This window comes from Pogoniulus pusillus, chromosome 17 (genome assembly GCF_015220805.1).
Source record: "Pogoniulus pusillus isolate bPogPus1 chromosome 17, bPogPus1.pri, whole genome shotgun sequence".
Lineage (NCBI taxonomy): Eukaryota > Metazoa > Chordata > Aves > Piciformes > Lybiidae > Pogoniulus > Pogoniulus pusillus.
This window is the reverse complement of record NC_087280.1, coordinates 12,769,274-12,793,364: the sequence shown is the minus strand read 5'-3', so window position 1 is coordinate 12,793,364 and position 24,091 is coordinate 12,769,274. Positions and strand designations below refer to the sequence as shown.

Genomic DNA, 24,091 nt, shown 5'->3' with positions numbered 1-24,091 from the left:
AATATATGACATACAAACATCAGACTTGTGGGAGAGAAAAAGCTGAAGAAGCTGCCATGTTAATCCAGCACACACAACTACTCTGCTACCAATAATCATTAAAACGAGGAGCCAGCATGTAACAATTTAACACTGCAAGAGGGAACATATTTTTTCACTGTTTTGCTTAAAGAATTGTAGGACTGTTTTCCCAAGAGAGCATTCAGTCCCTGTGCTGTCGGTCCCTTGCTACCTGAAGGAAAGGTATTACAATTGCTGCCGGTTCCAGAACTGCAATACAGAGCAGCAATGAAACTCTTGAGAATTTTCTGTCCTTCCAAGTCAGAGCAGGTTACAATGCAGGGCGATGTTCCTCCAATGACATCACCCTGGACCACCAAGTCGGGAAAATGCCTCTTTCCCCACATGCACACCACGCTGCTGATTCTCATGTATGATATGCATGAGCACTGGAATTTGGCCTTCTATCTCCAGAAGTCCTCTACCTGGGTCATTCTCAGTTTGGAAGAACAAGCACATAGATTCCCCCTTGTTCCAGTTGTAGGACCTGAAAACACATCCTGACCTATCTTTGGCAGTATGACACTGCAATCAGTGCTGAGCATTTAGCTTTACCAGAAGAAACTCATTTGCTCTACACTGGTATCAGACTGGGAGAGGTAGAACTTTGGGACTAAGCACCAGAAATGATTACGCAATACAATATATGCTTGCCCTGTTTTTTGCCATACCTTGGGCTTCTGATTTGAGCTGGCTCTGCTGGAGAGAGAGTACCAAGCTAGGCAGACCCTTCATCTGTTAAATGATAGCAGTGTCTGTTCTCATCATACTGGCTGTCAAGAACAGCTTTCATTTTCTGCCTCATGTACTATAATGCGTCTTGAACACTTTCATTATTCTAGGAAGTTGTTGCCTCTTTCTCCACAGAGTACTTTCCACACCACAGTGTGAAAACCTTCCCCAGTTTCTGCTGTGATTAGATACTGGAGAAAGAACCGTTTTGCAGATATGACACAGATGCTCCGATACATGCACATCAGATTAATATACTGAAATAAAACTGTTAAGTTGATAAAGAAGGCGCTGAAAAAAAATGGTGCTGGAAAGATCCATAACATATGCATATTCATCTACTTTATCTCACACTTCTCTGGAAACAAAAATAAGATGCCCGCACACTTAATATCAATCTATGAACCGCTCTCGGTTACACTGTTAATGAATGCTACCATAAAGAGGAACAATAGTGGCAAGAAAGGAGCAGCATCCAGCTCAAGACCAACTCAGGAAGAGCTCAGAGTTCTCAAAACTCTGGATGCATTCCTGTGTGACCTACTGCAGGTGATCCTGCGCTGGCAGGGGTGTTGGACTAGATGACCTTTCGAGGTCACTTCCAACCCCTTAACATTCTGTGGTTCTGTGAGGTTCACAGGAACACAAGGAAAACTGCGATTCTAGCTCGTTACAAGTAACTAATACATTACATTAATACATGGACCTCTGCTCAAAGAAAGCTGGTAGCTAATCACATTTGTGATTTCACTGTGGAACAGCAAATAAGGAGCAATACTTTTAATAGTGTTTTCGTAACTAAACTACACAATAAATATTCCATGTGACATATACCCTATGGCTTTTGCTCAGAGGTGATGGCTTTGTCAGCCTCGTTTCTAGTTCTGCATGGAAGAGAACAAACAGCAGGTCCTGTTCAGAGCTAGAATAAAATAGATGATAATGAATTACAGGTCAGGTAAATACTGCTGGTGATAAATTTTTGCTATAGCTACCCTGCACTAGGAAGGATTTTGTTACAATGAGGAACAGAGTATTTGCTCACAGGAAGCAGAATGAATAGAACAGGTTCTTTTCATCATTTGATACAAAGGTCTGTGCTGTCAAAGCCGTGGGAAATCCTCCATGTGGAGGTGACCATTACCACTGTCCCAGCCCTAAGGCTGAAATCTTGTCGTCATTAAGAGTGCGCAGAGACCGAACCGTAGTTAAGTGTGTGCGATGCGAGGACAAAGGCGTTACTCTGGTCACATTTAGCTTGACTAGCTGGCTCCTCCACTTGCTGCTGACATAACGGAGAGTTTCTGAAACACATCCCAAAATATAGCAGTTTCCAGTTAGCCACTGCAGAGTTTCCTTCCTCATAGTACCAGCTGAGCATAATTACACCCTTGAAAATAATTCTTCTAAAACACATCACCATGGATTTTCCACATTTTCCCCTCTTATTTTTTGGGTAAGAATTTGCCACCTGCCAAGTTTACACCAAAACTAGGATATTTATGATTTTCTCCTAACTGCCAATTCCATACACCCAAGATAAACTTTGGAGCAGGAAGATTTTAATTTGTATAATGCAATTCTTTCCCCACTCCTCCCCTCCTGCCTTTGAAGGTCATTCTAAGCCCAAAACTCGTTTTCCTATTTTTCTAAATGCCTGAGAACAGCTGTAACCTTACAACATGCATATGAAACAAGTGAAATGGAATCACTTCAACACTATATATATGTGGAAAAGATATTTAATTGTAAAATAGAAAAAGTAGGCCAGAGTACAGTTTTAAGGGTAATTCTTCTGTGTACAATATAGGTAAACTAGACTTTTTGCTGAAGTTTATATAAACAATTCCATAAAAGCAGTGAAACATGGAACAAAGCAAAGCACAAAGTTTTTTTTATCTTACAAAAAAAAAAAAAGAAATCTGCACAGTAGTTCAAAAATTCATGTAACACAGCACTGAACAATCTTAAGGCAGCTCAGTCTAAGCAAAGGACTAGAAGCCAGAACTCCCGAGATCTACTCCCAGGTCTACCACAGATTCCTGTGGTCTTGGGCCAGTCATTTAGCACTCCCTGTGTTGCACTTTCACCAGGTATAAAACTGAGACAATTCCACTCACTTACCTGCCTCAGGCAATACAGTAAGGGTTCCTTAAAAGATTTTACAATGCTCTGAAGATGTAACGTGCCATATAAATCCTAAGCATAATAGATTACTGCACAGACGCACCCAAACACAGTATCACAGTGAAGAACAATGATGCCAGATAAGAAGAGCATCACTACAACATTAAAAAAAGAAAGTTACTTGACCAGTTGCACAGTTAAAATGCAAAATTCTGTTAAAAAGAAAACAAAAGAAATCATTTCAAGGCTATTGAGAAAAAGGGAGTAATGTGTAAACTACTATTTGCATTCTGGTGGAGACATTCTTTTCTATTCATTACAGTTTTGCTGTACGAACATTGTAAAGTTCAGTAACTCTCAATGCCTCCACTACCAAACTGCAAGTTGTCTTTCATAAATTTGGATTTTGTTGTTGTTCTTTTTCATTAAAAAATACATTCTTCCATAAAATACACCATCCATGATAGAACTGGCTGCTAGCTTACTTCAAGTGACCTACAGGCTAAACATTTTTTTTTCCTCATAATTTTCCTCACCCTTGCTGAAAAATACCTATGCAAGATGTATGTGTAGAAATTATAAAAACATGCAGCATATGTACAACGAAAAGTTTAAAAAATATTAGCTTCATATACATGTCAATCTACTTGGATATATCAGAAATTAAATATAAAAATTTCACCACCTTAAAAAAAAAAAACAAAAACAAAAATGGTTTTCAGAGAATCTGAGACAACTGCTTAAAGCTGCACAGAGATTTCCACCTGGAAATGTCTTACTCGGAGGAGTTTAAGTTGTTACCATATAGAAATAACTGTTAATTAATTTTGTCACATAATTTTCAAGTTGTCAGCTTAAATCAACATCACCCTTAAAACTGTTCTGTTTTTCAGAAGTTAGATTCATACTAAAATCAAAAATTTCACAAAAACATCGGCTTCTCGTGTTTCTGGATCCCTTCAAAAAGATTTATCAACTCATTTTGAAACTGTAAAAAAAACAACTATTTACAGTATTTCATTTTAAATACTTTTCACAATTTCTAAATTCAGAGTTTTTATGTTACAAGAAATTCACCAGAGCTCATGGTTTAAGTCCAGTTATCAACTTGTAGCATCTTCTCTATTATGGAATCCTGTGTCTGCACCCATATAGCGTACAGTTCAAGATTGTACTGCAGGTTTTGGAAAGTAACAGGATTTGCAGTATGTTCATTTTTTATTAAACAGCTTCTTTATTAGTCTGGAGGCGGTTCATTGCCTCTAGCTTCTGCCGATAGGCCTCTGCTTCTTGCTCTTTCTTTAGAAGCTGCTGACGGTATTTTTGTGCTTCTCTGTTAGCCTCATCCAGCTGCTTCTGAAGAGTTTCTCTTTCCTATCAGAAACAGAACCAGCAACATTTTGTCAAATACACATCAACTACAAGTTAATATGGCAAGTACTTGTAATTTTTCCTTTACATGCAGCTCAAGCATTAGGGTATCATGTAGACACCGCTCAGCTCTTATTCAGGCAAACCTATGAGAATGCTGCTGTGTAAATTACTCATCAACTACCACATCAGACAACTCCCCACAACAAGTCTTGAAGTGAAAACAGAATAAATCCAAGTTTCTTTAGCTGCAAAGACACCAAGCAAGTCTTCATGGAAAGAGCAATGTGGAAGCATAGTGACCAAATACTAACATATTAACAGTTTTCCAATGATTCATTTTCCTTTGTTACTTCTTCTCATTGGAATCCAATCTAATAGAATTGTCCCATTCTGGGTTTGTTGCTTTGTTTTTATGATCAGACAGTGTAAGGAAAACATGGAAAGTGACAGCTGCCCCTGGCTGTAAATATAAAACTTATTTTTAAATGAGGTGATCTGAAGTAATTGATACTATGCCATCCAGAGGTATAATTACATCCACAAGAAACCACGTTTTTATGAATTAATAGGGATTTAACTAGGTAATTTTTGTTCATTTCAAAAGGAGAAACTTAAGGCTCCATCCTGCATACTGATTTGTGGGGGATGGCTATAAAACATTTTTTAAGCAGAATAATACAGGAAATGCCACTTCCTATGAAGCTGCTGTAGGAACTAAGGAGAATGTATTTGTAGCTCTAGTGACGTATGTACTGTCATTTTGTTTGATGCTGCACTGAGCCCAACTTGAAAAGCAATTTGCTTGGAAAACAGTTGTGTTTTGATGTTCATCCAAATGTCATTTTATTACAGTGTATCATACTTTTATGAGTAAGGTAGTATTTGATTTCAAATCATTATTTCCACTTCAGTTTTAAGTAAGCCAGAGGAAGGAGGTTATCAGAGATGCAAGCTAATTCCCAGAAAAACACAACTCTTATCAAAACTTGTTGCCTAGCGAAAATAAGTTGCCTTTTCATCTTATTGTCATCCCGGCAGTTTTGTATCACACTCTCATTTAATAGCTCAAAAAGTTTTTAGAGATTTCTCCCTGACACTCCCATAACAGCATCTCTATTCTCTTCTCTTCGATGCACTCACATATTTTCACGGTCAGAGTCTGAAAATACGAAATATTCTGCCTCACTCCTACTTGCTGCTGTTCTCAATACTTGTCACAGTCACAAGCTGTGCTGAATGTGCTGGAATATAATGACATGCTGATCAGATCATTGCTAACAGCAGCATCTGCATAGCAAAAACAACAGGTGAAGGAAGATGTTGCTAACAGGTTACAAAGACCAGCTACAATACAGAACAGAACAAACTACCTGCAACTTGATTTTATTTAGGGCTTAAGAGCTGAAGTAAGCTAGCTAGAATTTGCTTTATTTGAAGCACATGCTAATAAAATAAGAGCTCATCTGGTCTTGATTACTTATTTGAAAAGGAAATTCATCTTCCAATTCTGAAAATTTGGATTCTGATTTTTAAGTAATTTTATAAATGGCAAACCCATGTAGCAACTAAACTGACAAATGCCAAACGAAACAGCAGAGTCTACATCTCAAAGGATCTGAAATACACCAGTGATGTTCCATCACCAGTCCAAACAAAACACTGTTATTTATGTAAGCACACCCAGTATCTTATGTAAAATAGCCTCATGGGGTAGAAAGTTGGTGGAAAACAACCTTTCTCTCAAGAGTACTGAGCTCTGGGATATCCTGAGCAGGGCATTATTTACATCATGAATGTGCCATATAAAAAATGTCAGAAATCTAATACTGGCAAGAAGCAAAGCTGCTTTATCTACTGGGCTGCAGAACAGTAAGAACCATCAGTAGCTCAACATCCAGTGGTTCTGTGGTGCATTATAAAAAGCAAAGTGCAATCACAACTATGGAGTGTACACGGACTGCAATCACCTGGGGGTGGAGAGGTTCTCAGACCATGTCTTATGATTATTTCCTACAGAAGAGCTAAATAGAGCCAAGTTCCTATAAGCAGTATAGCACATTAAGAAAGGGATAGAAAAACAGGGAAAAGCACCCAGGTCTCAAGATAAAACCTACCAGACAGACTAGCAATTCAGTGCATGTAGATTAATTCCACAATTAACAGGTGGAGTTTTTAGACAGTCACAGTCCTATCAAGTATACTAAGCAGCAGAAAGAAAGCAGTGCTTCTAGAGGAGCAATGCAGATCTGCAGTGGAACGAGCAGTGAATAGCAGTCCCTTAACTTTGACATTTAGAGTAAGGAGGACTATGTCTGGTTTATTAATGAAATCAAACAAAGAAAGTATTGTTAGGGCATTCTTTAGAAGAGAATTTGAAGTGTTCTAATTATCTGAAATCCTTTTGTATCAGTGTAAAAACCTATCCATGTGAAAATCAATTTAGAAGATCCTGAATGCTCCTAAGGAATATTCCATTTTATCAGAGACTTTTATGACACAACTTCTCTTAACAGTTTATACAGTGACAGTAAGAACACTCATAACTAAAGTAACCAAACCAAGTATTTTTTTTAACAGCAGAAAACCCAGGGATATAAACACACTAATATAACTATTTTTTCAGTCTAATGAAAAGTTAGTCCTGGTTCCAATGCACATCACCTTTCAAATATGCAACATGGGAAAAACAGTCAAATTCAAGAATGAAAATAAAAATCACTGTATGCTAATGAATTATGCATGAAAATTAAAAAAAGCGTATCCATGTAAGAGGGGTTTCTGCTGCCATTCTAGGTTTGAAGAAGACTGCTATGACTCCTCAAAATGAGCTGAAATGTTTGAACTTAACAGACCTACAAGAAACAAACAAAATCCACTAAAGCTTTATAGTTATTTATATTATTTTCACAGGAAATTTGTGACTGGGAGAACGTTCAACTTAAAGACTTTTGTACTACAGTTAAATGTTCACCCACTAGGACTTTAAAAGAGCTGAAGAAAGTACTCTTCACTTTAAATCAATTCTTTACAATGAAATAAAGGAATGAATTACCCGTGAGGCAAAGAAATCACAAAATAAAGGTTTTCTATGTTAGGAGAAAATATTAGAGGAGCAGCCTCCAAATTCAAATATCCACCACCTTCTATGATGATGCAGCTTGAAGTGAACCAACCTTACGTGCACTTCTTTAATGTCCCTCTTGCCAAAGAAAGATAGCACATACCCCTGTGAGTCACAGTCAGGCTTCTGAACTCAACTTCACAGAGGCAGAGCTTGGAATGTACATTTCCAGTTGTACAGGTAGGGGCAAAGTCAGTCACCAAAACGTGAACTTAAAAGTAACAGATAAATTAATTCATTTAAACTAGCTTCTTCCTAACTTTGAGAAACACTTTTACAATATATAATTGAGACTGGTAATCTATTTAAAACAACCCTATGTACTGTCATACCAACTGTCTGTGATTAGGAATAAGTCAATTTATTTCTTACCAATTTTTTTTTTTTACTTCACCTAACAGAATTATTAAAATACTTAAGGAAACCTAATTTCCTTTACAAATAATTCAGGCAGATGTTTAAAAGTGTGAACAAAAGACATGCTTTTATTGTAACAGTCATACAATAAAAAAAACTGCAGCAAGAAAATTTCAACTGTCATGGTAACCTGTAATGACCACAAAGCTGCAAAGGTGAAAAGTATTTGATGTGACAACTTAGGGATAGGGAAAGCAAGTGATGAAAGGTGATAGTTATTGTTATTAAACATGGATAACATACAGGACATGCTGTACAATAAAAAGTATTCAGTTAGGCACAATTCAATAATATGACAACAAACTGAAGAATACAACCTTTAATAAATGAAACATGAAACTGATAGAATGAGAACTTACAGCCTACTCAAGGCAGACAGCAATTTTCATAAACTTTTGACCAAAACTGGTTGTCACAGTGAGAAGAAAAGAAGGAATGAGATGGCTGACCTATTGTGGCTAATATATAAAAACTTTTCCATTTTAAACTGAACAGCTACATCTATTCGTCATATATATAAAAAAATCTCTTACATGTTGTTAGGTCTTCTGTACCCTAATGCAAAGAAAACACAACAGGATGGTGCAAAGATGTGTAGTAGTAAACTGCTCCAGAATCAAACCAAAATAAACTAAAAATGACAGAAAAACTGGCAAACACAGAATCTTCCTGCTTCACATTTCCATTAACAGTTATCTAGCTATCATGAATGGAAAGGAAACATTGCTAAAAGTACGATCTCACAATCAGGACAAACGCGGTCATAACAGAAAGATGAGGGTACAGCACTCTCATTCAGTGCTAGTAGAAAGAGTCAGGTTACTCAAGAATATATCAGCACTTAGTTTTAAAAAACTACCTAGTGATCTTAAAGGGGGGGGGGAGTTATTGTATATTTGTGTCACTTTTACATGTGTGACCAGAGGATGAAGCAAAGAACCCTCCTATATTCTTTTTTTTACAGTAACTTTGTAAAAGATGAATTCCAGTAACAGAGAAGACTGAACAAGCCATTGTTTCACACACCTCATTCTGTGGTAACAGAGGTATCAAACTCTAGACCACCACACACAACCCCACAGATACTCTATGATGAATGCTCTGGTTAACACACATCACGCAATATACTCCTTACTTCTATTTCTGCAGACTCCACACGATTTTCAACAATCTCAATGCACTGTCTCTTCACTGGCGGTTCTTCACTTATCACAGTTTCTTCAGCAATGTCTGTTGCTGGGACTGTTAATACTGAAAACATATTTGCACATATTGTTTGAAGTAAACGTACTTATATTTGCTCTATATAAAATCAATGCAAGTCATTTTATTAACAGCATTTAAATGCAGAGGCTCTCCTTTAAGAAAACACAATGAAGTGCATTATAAAGTCAGCAAGGGGAAAATTTACTTAAATCTTTAGTAGCTGCTTGCAGGCTACTAAATAATTTTTAATTGTCTGTTACTAAGGTCTATAATAGTTAGTTTTCACTGACATGGAAGAGAACTGCAGCAGAGTTATGAGTGGCAATTCTGTAACTTGTGCAGCAGACTATAACAGTTCTTCAGCAAATATTAAGTACAAAATTGTCTTTTAATTTTGATTAATTAGAATACTTTAGGTAATCTGAAAATCCAGTAGTTATTAAAGGAAAAAAATTAAGGATTTAGAGAAATTTTGCTTCGATGTACTCATACAACCATCTGGCAAACAAATGTCATAACTGTCACTTCAATTACTACCTACACACATTCACGCTTTCTGCTAACTAGCTGTACCTCTTCAGACAGACTGTGAATCAAGTAATTTGTCTCCAGGATAAAATTCTAGCTCCACACTGGGAGTCCTCATGAAGAAACCAGAGAAGGAATAATTTTAAACAGATAATTACACAACGTGGTCCAAGCTATTTGCACGTAAATTCATTATTACCACCATAAACAGAACAGCTCCTCAAGCTCAAACCATGTATGCTTCCACTCACCTTGCTGTCCATCTGGCATGGTCACAATGATTGGTTGCCCTATACCACTGGTTGGAATCGAATGCAGATTACCAAGCTGAATGCCATCTGTAACTATAGTAATAACTTGCTGACCTCCAGAACTGACAACTTGCTGTATAGCCCCATCCACAGATTCTGCAGTCACAACTTCTTCTGTGGCCACAACTAGCAATAAATTAGTAAAGAAATTAAGTAAATATAGAAATTAAATGTTAAGATATCAAATGTATTTTTGTGCAGTTGAGAAAAAAATTCCTCCATGTTTTTTTAAATTTTATCCACTCCCTCACTATGCATTACTACATAGAGTGTTGTTAACAGAAATATTTCACCAGCCCAATATAAAGCACTGAGACATTTAAATATACATACAGCTCAATCCTAGTTTGCTTTGCTCAGTATAGTATTTTTTTTTAGCATGTTTACTAACAGATCCACCCCACTTAGGACTGACAATTTGGCCTCAGTGTTAACACAGCTGCAAGAACAATAGTTTACTTTAAGAACACAAATAACTTCTGCATTGTAACCAAGCTGGACTGTTAAACTAACAGCAGAATTAAGAACAAAATAAAATTAAAACCATCAACAAAACCCTCAAACTTTAAACACTTGTTTGAAACTATCCATTTATCAGTGTCTTGCCAGGTATACCACTGGACCTAGCCACTATTTCTCGCTTACCATGGTGGTCTTCAAGACAGCAAGAGACCAGAAGACCTTTGGAAAATCTTCAATTTTTGTCTGTACTACATGGGTACTTCAAACGTAACTACGACTTTATTATGCAAAGTATGAAACAGGAGCGAAGGAAAAGTTCTGAGAATTGGTATTTTTACACCTTTTGATGAATAAAATTAAAGCTTAAAAAGCAAAATAAACATTGTATGTATGTAATCCATAGATGAAAGTGAAAACAAAATCCCAGCTCAACTTGGTATTTCAAATTTATGATTTGATGACGAGTACACAGCAGTGAACTTTCACAGCTCAATATGACATCTATTAAGTAAGGTAAAAATAAGGGAAAGACTGCATTCATAACTACAACACATACAGTGTATAGAGCAAGTCATGATAACTGCGAGTTTGCACTACCACCCTTATTTTTTAAAGCAATGAGATACTAGGACAGAGCAAGAACACTAGCAGCACAATCAAATAATTTCAAGCACACTAACTCTGTATTTTATTTGCAGTTTTTCAGGGTAAAAGCAAAGCCTTTGATTTAAATAACAAACAGAGTGCTTTCTATCTACACAGATGAAATTAAAACTCTATAGACTGTGTTGTGATGTTCAAGATGATAAAAGATAGAGGTAACCCTGAAGCTTTCATCTTTTAAGTTAATTACAATCTAATACAAAAATAACTCTGCAGTTCAAATAATGACTACAGTCATTGTCTTCCAAAGATCTTTTATGTTCTGAGACTACTGTCTTATAGTACTACTTAAACATTCAGAGTTTATTCAGCAAACTAAACCACTATGTCCTACATCAGTAAATGTTGTTAGACTTAACTTGATTTGGCTTCCAAGCACAGGCTCAGAAGAAAGAAAGATCACCATGACAAAAATTCAAAGTTGCTGGAACAAGTAGCTTTGATCTTTCAGTTCCAAACTCAACACTGGGCCCTTATTTCTGAATCACAAATGTTACCAGTTCTTCAGACATTGAAAGATAAAGGAAGACCTTGTCCAAGAAGAACTTAATCTATATAAAAATAACCCCATAAATAGTCATTATTCTTTACTTCCTCTCGTTATGCTTCTATATCCCTACAATCATTGGCTACCACACTACTCCATATGCTGAGGAAGTCTGAAGTCACTGAAAGTAGCTGCACTATCATTTTCAAGAATCTCTGCATTAATGTGCATTATTTTCTTCTGCAGCATGTGAGAATACTTGCACATGCACTAACACAGTAATTCTAACATCTACAACAAATACTGCATTCCAAATACACATCTTAAATAGGACTCTTCTTTAACATGAAGTACATACATATATTATGCACCACATTTTTAAGTAATGTCCATGTCCTTATATACACTTTGAGTACCAACTGAAAAAGGCAAACATCTATTCAGCTTCAGTGAGAAGCACCTTTGTTGCTTTGGTTTTTAACTGTAGGACGTGGAACTGAAGGGAAGAGCACAGAACACTGACTTTGAAAGAGACAGAACCTAAACAGAAGCAACAAGAAATCAAGCTTATTCTTTCCTGCCTGTCATCTGTCTCCTCTCAATTTTCATCTTCAGTAGTTTGCTGACATGTAACACGCTACATTGCATGACTGCAAGGGTAGGGCCATGAAACATGAGAACACTTGGTCACAAAGTATGCTACTAAGTCCTGGATACACATTTAATGCACCATAACCTCATGTTATCCCTTCTTGAATTTCTCTCTCCTACAATTACATCCAAGTTTCACTGAAGCATATTGACTGGAAATACCAGCAGTTTCTTCTGTAACAGAAGTCACTGCAATCTGGTTTTGATTCATGCACTTCACCTTCAATATTGAAGTATAGACACAATGTTATGATACTTAGGTAGTGCATTGAGAAGTAGTAGAAGAAAAGAACTTTATCAAAACTCTCTAGGATTTAAACACTTAAATATGAAAACTCTATCCTTAAAAATGATGTCATCTGCAGACATGAATTCTGTGAAAATTTTTAAGCACCAAAAACTTCGGCCACACAAAGTATCTTAGCTCTGCAAAATTTATCATACTGGCTATCATCACTACAAAGGCAAAACACATTCACTTCTTCAAAAACGTCTAGATAAACTCCGATCTGTGGCAGGCAGGACTGCCTCCCAATAAACACAAGGTTCTGACAGGCCCAGAAATTTACCTCAAGTGCCATGACAGCACGGCAGCCTGAAGAGCCACATACTAATCACTACACATTATTATGAAGGCATGTAAAATGGCTCTAGGTTGAAAAAGATGACCCACAGACATTCTAATGGGTAAACTGCACATCACGATCACCAAATGTTCTTGTGCCTTTAAACGAAGATTAAGAAAACTACTGACAAAGTAGATAAGCAACTAACATTAGGGGGCACTTTCCAATATTTAGCAGAAAGTGTTCAATAAAAACATTCTCCCTACAAATGCAACCAAGCTGTATGTAGACAAAGATGTAAATTCAATCTCCTGAATCACGATTGCTTTCAGCAAAATGCATGCTACTCAAATTAGGCCCACAAACACCAGTTGTAAGAAATAACTCCACATAGCAATGTGGCAACCTTTCAAGTTAAAGGAAATATCATTTCTGTATGAACTCTATCTCCAAATGTGCCAGTTATGTATTTTCAATTCAGTAAATGAGGTTAAAAATTACTTAGCTTTCTAACCTGGTGTTTCTGAAGAGTTAGACAGTGGAGCTGATGCTTCTGCTAAAGCTGCCAATGTGGCTAATACTGACGTTGATGAATTCCCAAACTGTACAGCAGACATTCCTGTTTCATCTAGTAAGATGAAAAACAAAGTTAGCTCATAAGTTTAATACCAGTGAAATCCTCTTTTTTACTATTACTGCACCAAAGCTTCTAACACACATTGTTTTCTGCAACATTCTGCTGAATTGAAGTCCTATTCTGAAGGCAAATTTGTTAAGCAAATACAACCTCTTATAGTTTATCTCTGTGAAGGATGCTGTTTTAAGTACTGGGATATCTGTAAGACAAACACTGAAGAGGAACATGACAGCTACTCTGTTCTTACCACCCTCAATCCTTTTCACTAAATGGTAAAAACCAATTAAACCATAAATCTGAGTAGCTATCCTATAGGCATCTATACATCCTTTTGATGTATGTGCAGAAGATCCCAGACCTGTTAGGTTCACCACTCCTCCAGGTCCAATGATAAACTGCGGTGTTGCTGCATGTATCGTCACAGTGTCCGGACTCTCTGGATTCGTATTGATTTGGTTCTGCATTGCAATCTAGAGGACAGAAGTAGTAACAACATTCCAGTTGTAGGTACAATGAGGTTATTTACCTTGTAGAAACTAGAATTATTGCACATTCCACTCAAACAGGAAGGATCTCATGCAGTATACACACAGTCTGTTACATTCTGTGCACTAAATACATAACTCTTTTGGCTGAAATCTAAAGACAAAATGTCTGTTGAAATGAAGTATGACACACCACTACTTCTCCTTATCACCTACTGTAAACAAAAAGGACCATATAACCATTAAATCCTTTTGTAAATATGCAAGATCATGTGTCTAAAATAGTTTTGAAGAACCAAGAGTTCAATAGCATCTTCAAACCATGAAAATCAGCTCTAGTACCTAAGTAATTGCCATAAATTGTAGGTGGCAGTCTTCTTTTTCTCTGTCTTTGAATTATTGACTTATTCACTATATCCTTTCTGCAATCAAAAGCAGGCTAAAGGAACAAACTGGAAGTTTATACAGCTCAAGACGTAAGTAAACAGCAGAGTTATACAGTAGTATAATGGTACTTTTCAGTTGCTTTCCATTCTTTTCTCATAAATGCATAGCACTTCAATAGTGTTCTTACAGGCAAATAAACAGTGAGTACACATTTCCACTGAAATATCTTGTATCTCCATCCCCATCATTTCCCCAACCATTCAATACTTGTTTTTCTAAGAAAAGCAGTCATCTCTTCCAATCTCAAATTCTGAGGAAACAAAAATCTGTATTTGGAGCCAGTTGAACACTAGGGTAGTCAAAACATCGTGGCAGCCTAGGGAAGACTTCATCTAATTCTGCGTACAATATACAAATGTAAGAAAATAAAGGACAGTCATCCTTGACATTGCAGGTGGTGAAAATTCCTTCAGCCAACTATTTGCTAATATTAATCTCATTTCCACGTCATGAACAGGACTGGAGTTCTGCATTATCAGTCAATATACGGTCTCACAGCTGCTGTATTAAAAGCTTAGTAAATCACACATGTGAACAAGTACTTTTCTGCAAGTTCTATTAAACAACAAATCAAAAGTTACCTGTAATATTTCTGCAAGGTCTTCATTCCCATTGTCCACTGCAATATCTAACGCTGTTTTGCAAAATTTACTCTGAGCGTGAACATCTGCTCCGTACTTTACTAAGAGTTCTACAACTTCTTGGTGGTTATGTTCAGTAGCCCAGTGAAGTGCAGTCATTTTGAGCATGTCCTTTGCATTAACATCAGCACCATGCTACAAACAAGACCATTGCATAACCTATGTCATTAGAATTATATGAAATCAACAGTGCTCGTCACAGAATGAAGGCAAAAATTCTCTTTATCCATCAGTTATCTTACACTGCATCTTTGTCATTAGCCATTTTATATCTTACACATCATTATTCATCCTGTTATCTTACATTGACAGAGTTATTAACTACCAAACAAATTATACATCAAAGGATTAAAATTCCCTAACACATAATATGTCTTGGTTCTAAAAGCTTCTACACACACAATGAAAAATTAGGAAGCAGTCTCATTTTACAACAGCAATAAATAATCTGAAATAATGATGATTTTAATACTAAATGACAATTTAATAGGAAAATAAAGTACCCAATGCATATAGTATAAACATTATTTCATTATTGGTTTCACAACTGAAAAAGGAAACTGAAATACCTGGTCATAAACCATGGTAATATCCCTGCTTCAGACCTTTTTCAGCAGTTTTTACCTTAAGCAGGACTTCTACAATGCTGGCATGACCTTCTGATGCTGCCATGTGTAACGGAGTTCTATCCACTTTGGTTCTGGCATCTCGACTTACACCTGCTCGCAGTAGCACCTCTGTCGTTGAGTAATGTCCATACTGTGCTGCTAGGTGAAGAGGAGATGTTCCCAGCTGCAACATAACAGAAAAAGAGGAATTTTAGCAAATAACAGCACAAAATACTTCTTATTCTGGAGCTATCAAACTCAAGTGTCAGGCCACCATTTTGAAATAATTTTCCTTGGCAATCTCAGGAAAAGGACTCTGCTGGGACTTCTACAGAGTATGAAGAAAAAAATAGAAACTAGTTTTCTAAAATTAATCGTAACACACTAAACACAGCTCACTAGAAGCAACTTTTTAGAGTCTGTGTTACATTTTTTCCTGTCATTTTGAAGTGTGACATCTTAAAGGTCTTGATCCCATTTTTAGAGTTGGTCAACATGGTATACCAACACTGGATGGGATCTCTGGAAATCACTACTTCCATCTCCCACTCAAAACACGGTCAACTTAAAAGTTAGGCCAAGATAGAGTAAAGCTTTTATGGGCTTGTAAATACCGTAGAGGTTTAAGTACCTGATCTCCCTATACAATCTATTCAAAAAAGGCACCTCCAAGAGACAGCTTAGAGGTCCTGTATTGGGGAACTCTCAGCTGCACGTATTAGGTAGCTGGGCTTTCCTTCTTAAGTCAGACCTCTTACTGTACTAAATGCATAAAAGCAGTAAGTTAGAGGATGATTACTGCTTTTTTTCCATTAACCACTCTGAAGTTCATCTTAAAAATCAATTTTATTCACAGTCTGTTATTAAAACCAGTAGGCCGTATGAAGAAATAGACAATATCTTCTTCGAGTGCGAAAATAAACATGATTTACCAAATACTGAAAAAGTTCTCATTACCCAATCTGTGGTAAAAGGTGCTCCATTTGCCATCAAAATGCGAACTTCATCATCTTGACCTGCTCGTGCAGCATCTAAAAGTTTCTTTCCCAAATCTACTAGTGACATCTAGTGAAGGACATAAAGGAATATAAAGAAAAAATAACATCAATACTACTTCAAGCACACAGATTCCACTTAAATTTTAATTACTTCTGAACTACTCTGAGAAGTTCAGAAACTGCCACTGGTGTTTTAGCCATGAGAATAGACTTTATTGATTGCAATAAGCAGCTTGATTTGAGAATTACTTTCGTCAAATAAACCTGACAGTAGGGTGAACATTTCAGTAAATGCCATGCTGTCACGATAGCAACTGCAAAGTTTTATCAGACCTCATTTTAGCTGAATTGGATGCACATTTCTTACACCAGAAAGCGGTTTAGAATCTCTCACCTGATGCCACAACCTTCTGCACCTCTGTCCAGTTCTTGACTCGTGCTACATCATGACTGCTATGTCACGCACCCAAAGGCACTATATTGACTTACCCAAAACACCTACATCTATTTAAGAGGTATCACTATGTAAACACATTTAGGCAGGCATGAAATACACCTTTCTGATATCGTGTCCATCACTATCACTTCATTTTGTTCACCCTAACATCGTATAAAGGAAATAAAACGTGCACCTGAAAACACACACTGCTTCACTCTCTACAGCTGCTAAAAACATGTTAAGTGCAAAATTCTGAGACATGACCGAGATACTAAACAAAAAAACGTTTGTGTCAGCTTTAGATAACCTCCCTTTTATAGTACTCAAAGTTCCACATAATACAGAGCATGTGAAATTGTGTAGAAAAATGACATGTTTCTGCTGTGCCCATGATTTCCTAGTATAATATATCTTTAAACCCATTACTTCATGCTTGCTATTAAAAAAATTAAAACTAAGCCATAACTCATTCTACTAACCAAAATATAGGACTAAAAGGTTAATAATGTATCTATATTTTCCAGTATCATGACACTGAGAATGGAATTGCTTTCATCAGTTTTGTTTCCAGTCACAAGCCAAGTTAACCCTGTACCACTAATAACAGCAGTTGCAAGGCCATGAAGCCTGTACACAAAGGACATCAGTTCAGAGAGAAATCCCATTAAACATACACTTCTATCAGAAAAACCAATGTATTTAGAAAGTTCTCTGCACCTGGCTCAAATGGAAAAAATCGGTGTGGTATATTGCTCAATAAGCTGAAAGTTTATTGACTTTGGAAGAAATTAAAAAGGAAGGCAAATACTGCAAATGGAGAACTCCAATGTGTATTATTAGTACAGCCATGAACTGGAGCAGATTACCTCTCTGTCTACCGAACTGACTGCAGGCAGTAATATCCCTTTCATCAAAGTAACACTCCACTTATTTCCATCCTTCTAGTACACATGGACTTGATGATTTGTCTCCTGTCAGGGAAGGAAAGAGGAGCAGGAAGGTAGCACAACAGGACAAACGCTGACAGTGGAAAAGGAGCAGAGTCAGATACAGAGGAAAGGGTAACAACTGACTGTCTTCCACAAAGAGAAAGCCCCAAAGGAAAACATGAATAGACCAACAGAACAGGAACAAGAGAAAATCTACTATTGGAGTAATGATATAAAACAGTAACAGGACATCTCGTTCAAGCTTCCAGTCAGAGCTGGTCCAATAGGCTCAAGCTATGCAGAGCTCACTCCTGTTGTGTTTGAAGCGTCTCTGTGTACTAACATTCTACCAGCTTTTCAGCTTCACTCCACCATCCAACCACCTTCATGATAAACGCTGCCTTCTATGCCTACCTGCCTTTCCCTAATAACCAAAAGGACAGCCTTGATAATAAGCTTATACTTCATGTTTGTCAGAAAATGAAAAAAGGTGGATTAGTCTGTACATTTAACAACTATACTTATTCATAACCCACTGACCACACCTATATTGGTGAAATAAACTGCAAAGTTGTTAGCAAAACTGTGTAGAAAAATCGAGAATATTTTTAATGGCCAGCAAAATACAAGTCTCACTCCCAGTATATATTAGAGACAAACTTCAGCCTGAGATTAACACCTTTTCAGAGTCACTCTGAACCACTACCATTGAACACCCTAACAGAGTGACAGTACATCAATTGTCATCGCAATGCAAAACTAAACAGCTTTTTATTACACTCATTAAGAAATGTTCTAATCAAGGAAAAAGAGGGACACGGAAGATCATACCCCTCATATCACCTATTACATAGATTAGCAAACACTCTCTTGATATAAAATGTGTGTGTTTTAAAGAAGCACAAAGCATCGCAGAAATCTTAACTTCAGTAAAAACAACAGAAATTTGGTTTAGAACTGAAGCACGAGTTTCAGTTGTCACAAAGTACTTGAAAGCATGCGAGGGCCATCTAGTGGAAGAAAATGGAAACCCTAGCAAAATTACACGAACTCAAAAATCATCTACGTCTATAGTGCACTAAAACTAGCAACTGAGTGGACCTTTCAACACAATTCACACATGCGGTCAATTTTAACCAACGAACACTGGCATCCACAACATTTGTGTGGTCGACCCAAAGCTGATTTCTACTTGGCAGATCATTCCAAGGATCAGTAATGAAAGGTTAGAGAGCCCTTGTTCCACACTTCACCCCGTTCTCTTGCACTGCTAGTACGTAACAAGAAGGGTACGCAGCATCAGAATTTCCTATTCCAGAAAAACTCTCCAGCTGCTCTCTTGAGATAATTTAGAAAAGTTACAACAGCCAGTGACACTGTCAAAGGATAAGTTCTGTATACAGCACAACAGCACAGATTTACAACTGAAATCAGATCTCCATTTCAAAACACCACTTTTAGTTAAGTACTGCTGTTACTCCATGCCGTGTTGCAAATCAAATCCACTGAACTGTTAGAGGGTGCTCTTCAGTAACTATGTCATTGTCATCAGGCTTGGCTAGCACGACAGATGGGTAATGCTTTTATAAGAGGATTCTTTCAGACAATAAAAACATCAATGGCACTGAAACAGTCTTGAAGCTGTTACAGTTATTCTTACTGCAGTGAGTTTTCAGACTTTTAACAGCTCCTACACAACTGTGTGAACAGAGGGTTTTGTTTACAACTGAGTAAATACAGAAAATATTCTGTTTCATTTGGACTTCTTTACATTAACCACCTCTCAAACTTCCACATTTCATTACTCCAACGCCTTCTAGACAGTATCATTAGCCAAATGCCACAATTAACTGGTAATTAAGATTTACATTGGATTATTATCACTATTTTACTTCTTTTCATTAAGCAATCATAATGCTTTTCTCGTAGCCATCTTAAAGTTTCTATACACCCTATAAAACTCTGAAAATCATGCTGTCAGCACCTGAGCAGAGCATAAGCAAGGCTGGGTGCAAAATGAGCTCCGGGGGTTGGGAAGGGGGCAGGGGTGGGGAAGGAGCTGAAAAACAGAAGGCTTGAGAAGCCTGAGGTACCATATCACAGACAAGAGAGAAGCAGTCTGCAGTCCAAATGAAGTCAAGTTTGGTTTAAAATATTGCAGCACCTTTCAGGCTGATGTCTTACCCCAGGGATCCTGGACCCAGACTATTACTGAACGTCAGCTAGTCAAAATCAACAGGCACAAAACAGCCGTTGCACGAAGTCTGTTAAAGTGAACATCTTGCAGCCTCTCTGTGTACTTTTACCAAGGCACGCTCCTCTACAAGATATATGCTAGAAGAGCATAGATTTCAACAGTGCAATTTACTGGAGGTAAAACTGAATCAGTATGCTGTGTGTGTATAATAAGGATTTGCAGTAATTCTTAAAAAAACAGGACAAAGTTTCATAAAATGCTAATTTAACAGGTTTCTCTATTGAAGTGACATGCAGTAAAATTGTCCTTGGAACATACCTTGAGACTCATCTCTCACACTCATTACATATGAAAGATGAATGTCCTTTACAGAATGTGGTTTTCTTTCCACTATTTCAAACTAGGCATCATCTTCAGAAATGCTGTATAGTATTGCCAGAAATTCAGAAGAGTCATTTCTGACTAATATTGTATACTTATCCATAGCAGGGGCAAAAGTATTTTTATACACAGCATGTAAATAGTTAGCAATCATTACTTCAATCATTAGAAAGTGTCTGATTAATGTGGACAGAGCAGTGCAACACTGAAACTCAGAACAACTCTTCAAAAGTCTTTTTTCTATTTCAATTGGGTTTGTAATTTTAAAGGAACTGGAAAGCCCACTTAAAAACTAGGTGTATTTCTGTGTGCTGGCATCTTCTTTGATATGAACTTTACCATATGGTTTAATAGTAACTATATCAACTTGCACAGGGTAAACTGTATTGTTTCCTAAGGCATTATACCCTTCTAATGTATTTTGACAATGACTTCACATGTCATGCTTCAAATCTTAAATATCATAGGCTTAGAGTATCCACACTGCTATCATGATAATGAAAACTGCACTAATGCATTAATAGCAGTCAGCTTTAACTCCAGTGTTTTCAAGTTTCCTGTATGACTGTGTTGTGTTTGTAATTAAGTTCTCTCTAGTTTGTTTAGACAGCAACATGATCTCCATGTTGGACTGTGCACACATCAGATGAAAAATACCTCAGAAAAGAGACAGAAAAGCAAAGATATTCTTGAATAGCTTAATGGTTAAAATAGTCAAGCTTATATTTGTGCAGGTCTCTCCCCCAATTAGGATCACACATTAATTTAAAGTAGCACCAATTATCAAGATAACACCATTAAATAACCCAGATTGTAGAAAAATCTTGTCCTTAACTAGGAGTGCAGATTTGATCACTATCTGCAACAAAATGCAGCAGCTATGAAAAATACTATTATGCAACATGGGTAAACTATTGGCATCAACCAAGATTTGTGCTGGCACTGCCAATGAGCTACAGCACTTTCAAAGGTAAGTTTGGAACTAAATAGCAAAAAGGTTACGTTACAGCAGCCATGACTGACATGAAGAATCTATGTACCTTTGAACTGTACCACAGCCTTAAAAGCATGCCTCAGGTTAACTGAAACAGAAAAAACATCCTGAAACAAAGATTACCAGCCTCTTTACTAGAGTCTCCATTTTATTACAAGGGAACTTCCTCAACAGTTTGGGTGGCCTACAAAACCACGGAATACTGCTTTCAGAAAAGAAAGTGGGTCATGAACAAGAGTCTACACCCAGTGTATGCTCATCTGCCAGGTATTGTCTTTTAATCCTATTTTCAAAGCATATCTATGCACTCTTACTTCTGTCTGCATACACACTTCAACCACGTTGCTTCATCTTACTAGTACTTTAAAATCTTGTCATGAGTAATTAAACTAAATTACTCCGAGGTGTTCATTCACAACTTTTAGAACATTTAGCTCCAATATGCAAGGTTTCCCATTAAAGGTACCCTAATAAGCATGTAAAGGACAACGTGAAACTGCTTTTAACTCTAAGCACTGAAGACTTCCTACAGCGGATTTGACTGACGTGCTATCTTTGTCTCACCAACAAACTACTCTGACTGTTAGGAAACAAAAGACAACAGTCCAAACGAACGTATCTTATCCCACGTTTATGCTCCCAACCCACGTTTTATTGAGTCCAAAACAAGAGTTACAGATTCCGGGTGAGGAACGCCGCAGAGGAGGGAAGTGCTCTCTCCTCCCTCCTCAGCTGCTTCTCTCTCCTTAGGGCACCTTTGGCGCCAAGGTCCATCACACACCTCTGCCACCCCCAGGATGCTGGGCCGTGACACCAACTGGCCACTCTGCCCCACGCGAAGCCCAAGACTGTCGCCACGCAGTCCAGACGGGCCTAGCCGGCAGTTAAAAACGCGGGGCAAGCAGGGCCCCGCTCTGCCCCTTACCGCCTGGGCCCCTCACCGGGCGTGCCGCGCTCGCCCGGGCCTGGGTGACAGCCACGGCAGCGGGAGAGGGGCCGCTGCGGGCACCTGGGCCCCGAAGCAACCCGTCCCCCCACCCCGCCGACTGCGCGGTGGCCCCCAACCCCGGCACTGTCCCTGCCCCACAGGCCGCGCCCGGCGCCCCGCGGGCCGCCCAGGCCGCCGCCGCGGCCCAGGCCGCCGCCAGTGCCGCCCGCGCCCCCCGCGCGGCGGGGTCCCCGGAAGGCCGGCCAGCGCGCCCGCTCTCCCCAACAGGAAATCCTGGCTGGGCTGGGCGCTGCGGAGGGAGCCGCGGCGCCGGGTTCCGGGGGAAGTGGAATTATTTTTTACCAGCGAAGAGATCAACTTCCACATCCGGTAACAGGGCCCTATACAAAGGCGCAGACTGACCTGGAAAAGCTTGGCCGGCCCGGGGGGGGTGAGGGAGAGACGGGGCGCGGGGATGGGGCCTTACCGTGCTGCCGGCCCAGCCGCCGCCGCCGCGACAGCAACCAGGGGCGCCGGAGGCCGCCGCTCTTCGGCGCCCAAAAGCCCCACACAAAAGTCCCCGCTGCGCCTAGCGGAGGGACACGGCGAGCAAGAGGGAGGGGCGCCGTGCTGCACCACGCTGCCCCGCCGCCAGCCCGCGTCCGGACGGGAGGCGACGGGGGCCGCCTGCGGGCAGCGCTACGAGGGGCGTCCGGCACTTACCATGGGGTGCAGGTATTATTACAGAAATATCCCCGACAAAAGGGGCTCGGCGGAGGGATACGGCCTCTGCGCTTCCTTCTGCGCATGCGCGGCGGCGCGGGGAAAGGCGGGGAAGCAGGCGCTGGAGGGACCGCCATGTTCCGTCCGCTTCCCGCCCGGCGGGGGGCAGGGCGCTGCCCGGACGGCGCCCTCGGGAGGCCGCGGTGGGTGGGGGCGAGCTATCAGCGCGCCGGAGGGAGCCTCCCGCGGGGCTCACAGCATAAGAAATAGGGTAGAGAGTCGTCAGCCAGCCCCCCTGGCTTCTTGGGGCTCCGATTTTGCTGCTAGGGGAGGGTGCTGTCTAGGCAGGGCCTTTTCTGCCTTGCCTCCCCTAGGCAGGGCTTTAGCTGTGCTTTGAGATCACAGAGGTAGGGAACTCTGGCCTTTGCTCCTAAATTGGCATTGGACCTGACAGCCTGAAATGTTTCTCCAGATCTTGTTTCAGCAACGCAAAATGGTCACACTTGCATTCTTCCAAAGATATTCCAAGTCAGAGTTCTCGGATACCACTGTAAAGCATAGATCCCATAATCGATAGAGTCACAGAATTGTTTTAGTTGGAAAAGACCGTGAACTTTGTGAAGTCCAACTGTTAACCCAGCACTGCCGTATCACCAGTGAACCATGTCCCTTAGCACCACATCCACGTGGTTTTGAAAACCCTTCAGGGATGGGGACTCCACCACTGCCTTAGGCACCCGGATCCAGGGCTTCACAACCCTTTGAGGGGATAATATACACAAAACTCCACTCGATTATTTTGGAGGTCGTTACACCAACTGGATATACTTAGAGAAATACTTTTAACAGTATTGGTTACAGATTCATTATTTTTTGCCCTTGACTTACCTAACACAACTTTTGACAAAACACACGTTACCACGTTCCAAATAAAAATCATCTCAAAAATAGCACAGAAGTGACTCCTCAAGTCACTGCT

The 24,091-nt window shown here is 39.1% G+C and overlaps 1 protein-coding gene across 4 annotated transcripts; it reads right to left on the bottom strand.

Moving 5' to 3' along the window:
• Nucleotides 1-1,117: 1,117 nt before the first annotated feature.
• Nucleotides 1,118-23,206, bottom strand: GABPB1 (GA binding protein transcription factor subunit beta 1). Of its 4 annotated transcripts, none has more exons than XM_064157706.1 (9): nt 17,827-18,893; nt 16,481-16,588; nt 15,540-15,707; nt 14,856-15,050; nt 13,701-13,812; nt 13,220-13,333; nt 9,817-10,002; nt 8,967-9,082; nt 1,118-2,096 (listed from the first exon to the last, which is right to left on the bottom strand). In XM_064157706.1, the coding sequence occupies exons 1-9, from the start codon at nt 17,869-17,871 to the stop codon at nt 2,055-2,057; spliced, it is 1,086 nt and encodes a 361-aa protein (XP_064013776.1). In that variant the 5' UTR covers nt 17,872-18,893; the 3' UTR covers nt 1,118-2,054. The 4 variants fall into 4 exon arrangements, with proteins under 4 accessions (XP_064013776.1, XP_064013774.1, XP_064013775.1 ...); XM_064157704.1 differs by lacking the exons at nt 1,118-2,096; nt 17,827-18,893 and adding exons at nt 2,519-4,293; nt 23,113-23,206; XM_064157705.1 differs by lacking the exons at nt 1,118-2,096; nt 17,827-18,893 and adding exons at nt 2,519-4,293; nt 22,877-23,126.
• Nucleotides 23,207-24,091: the final 885 nt, after the last annotated feature.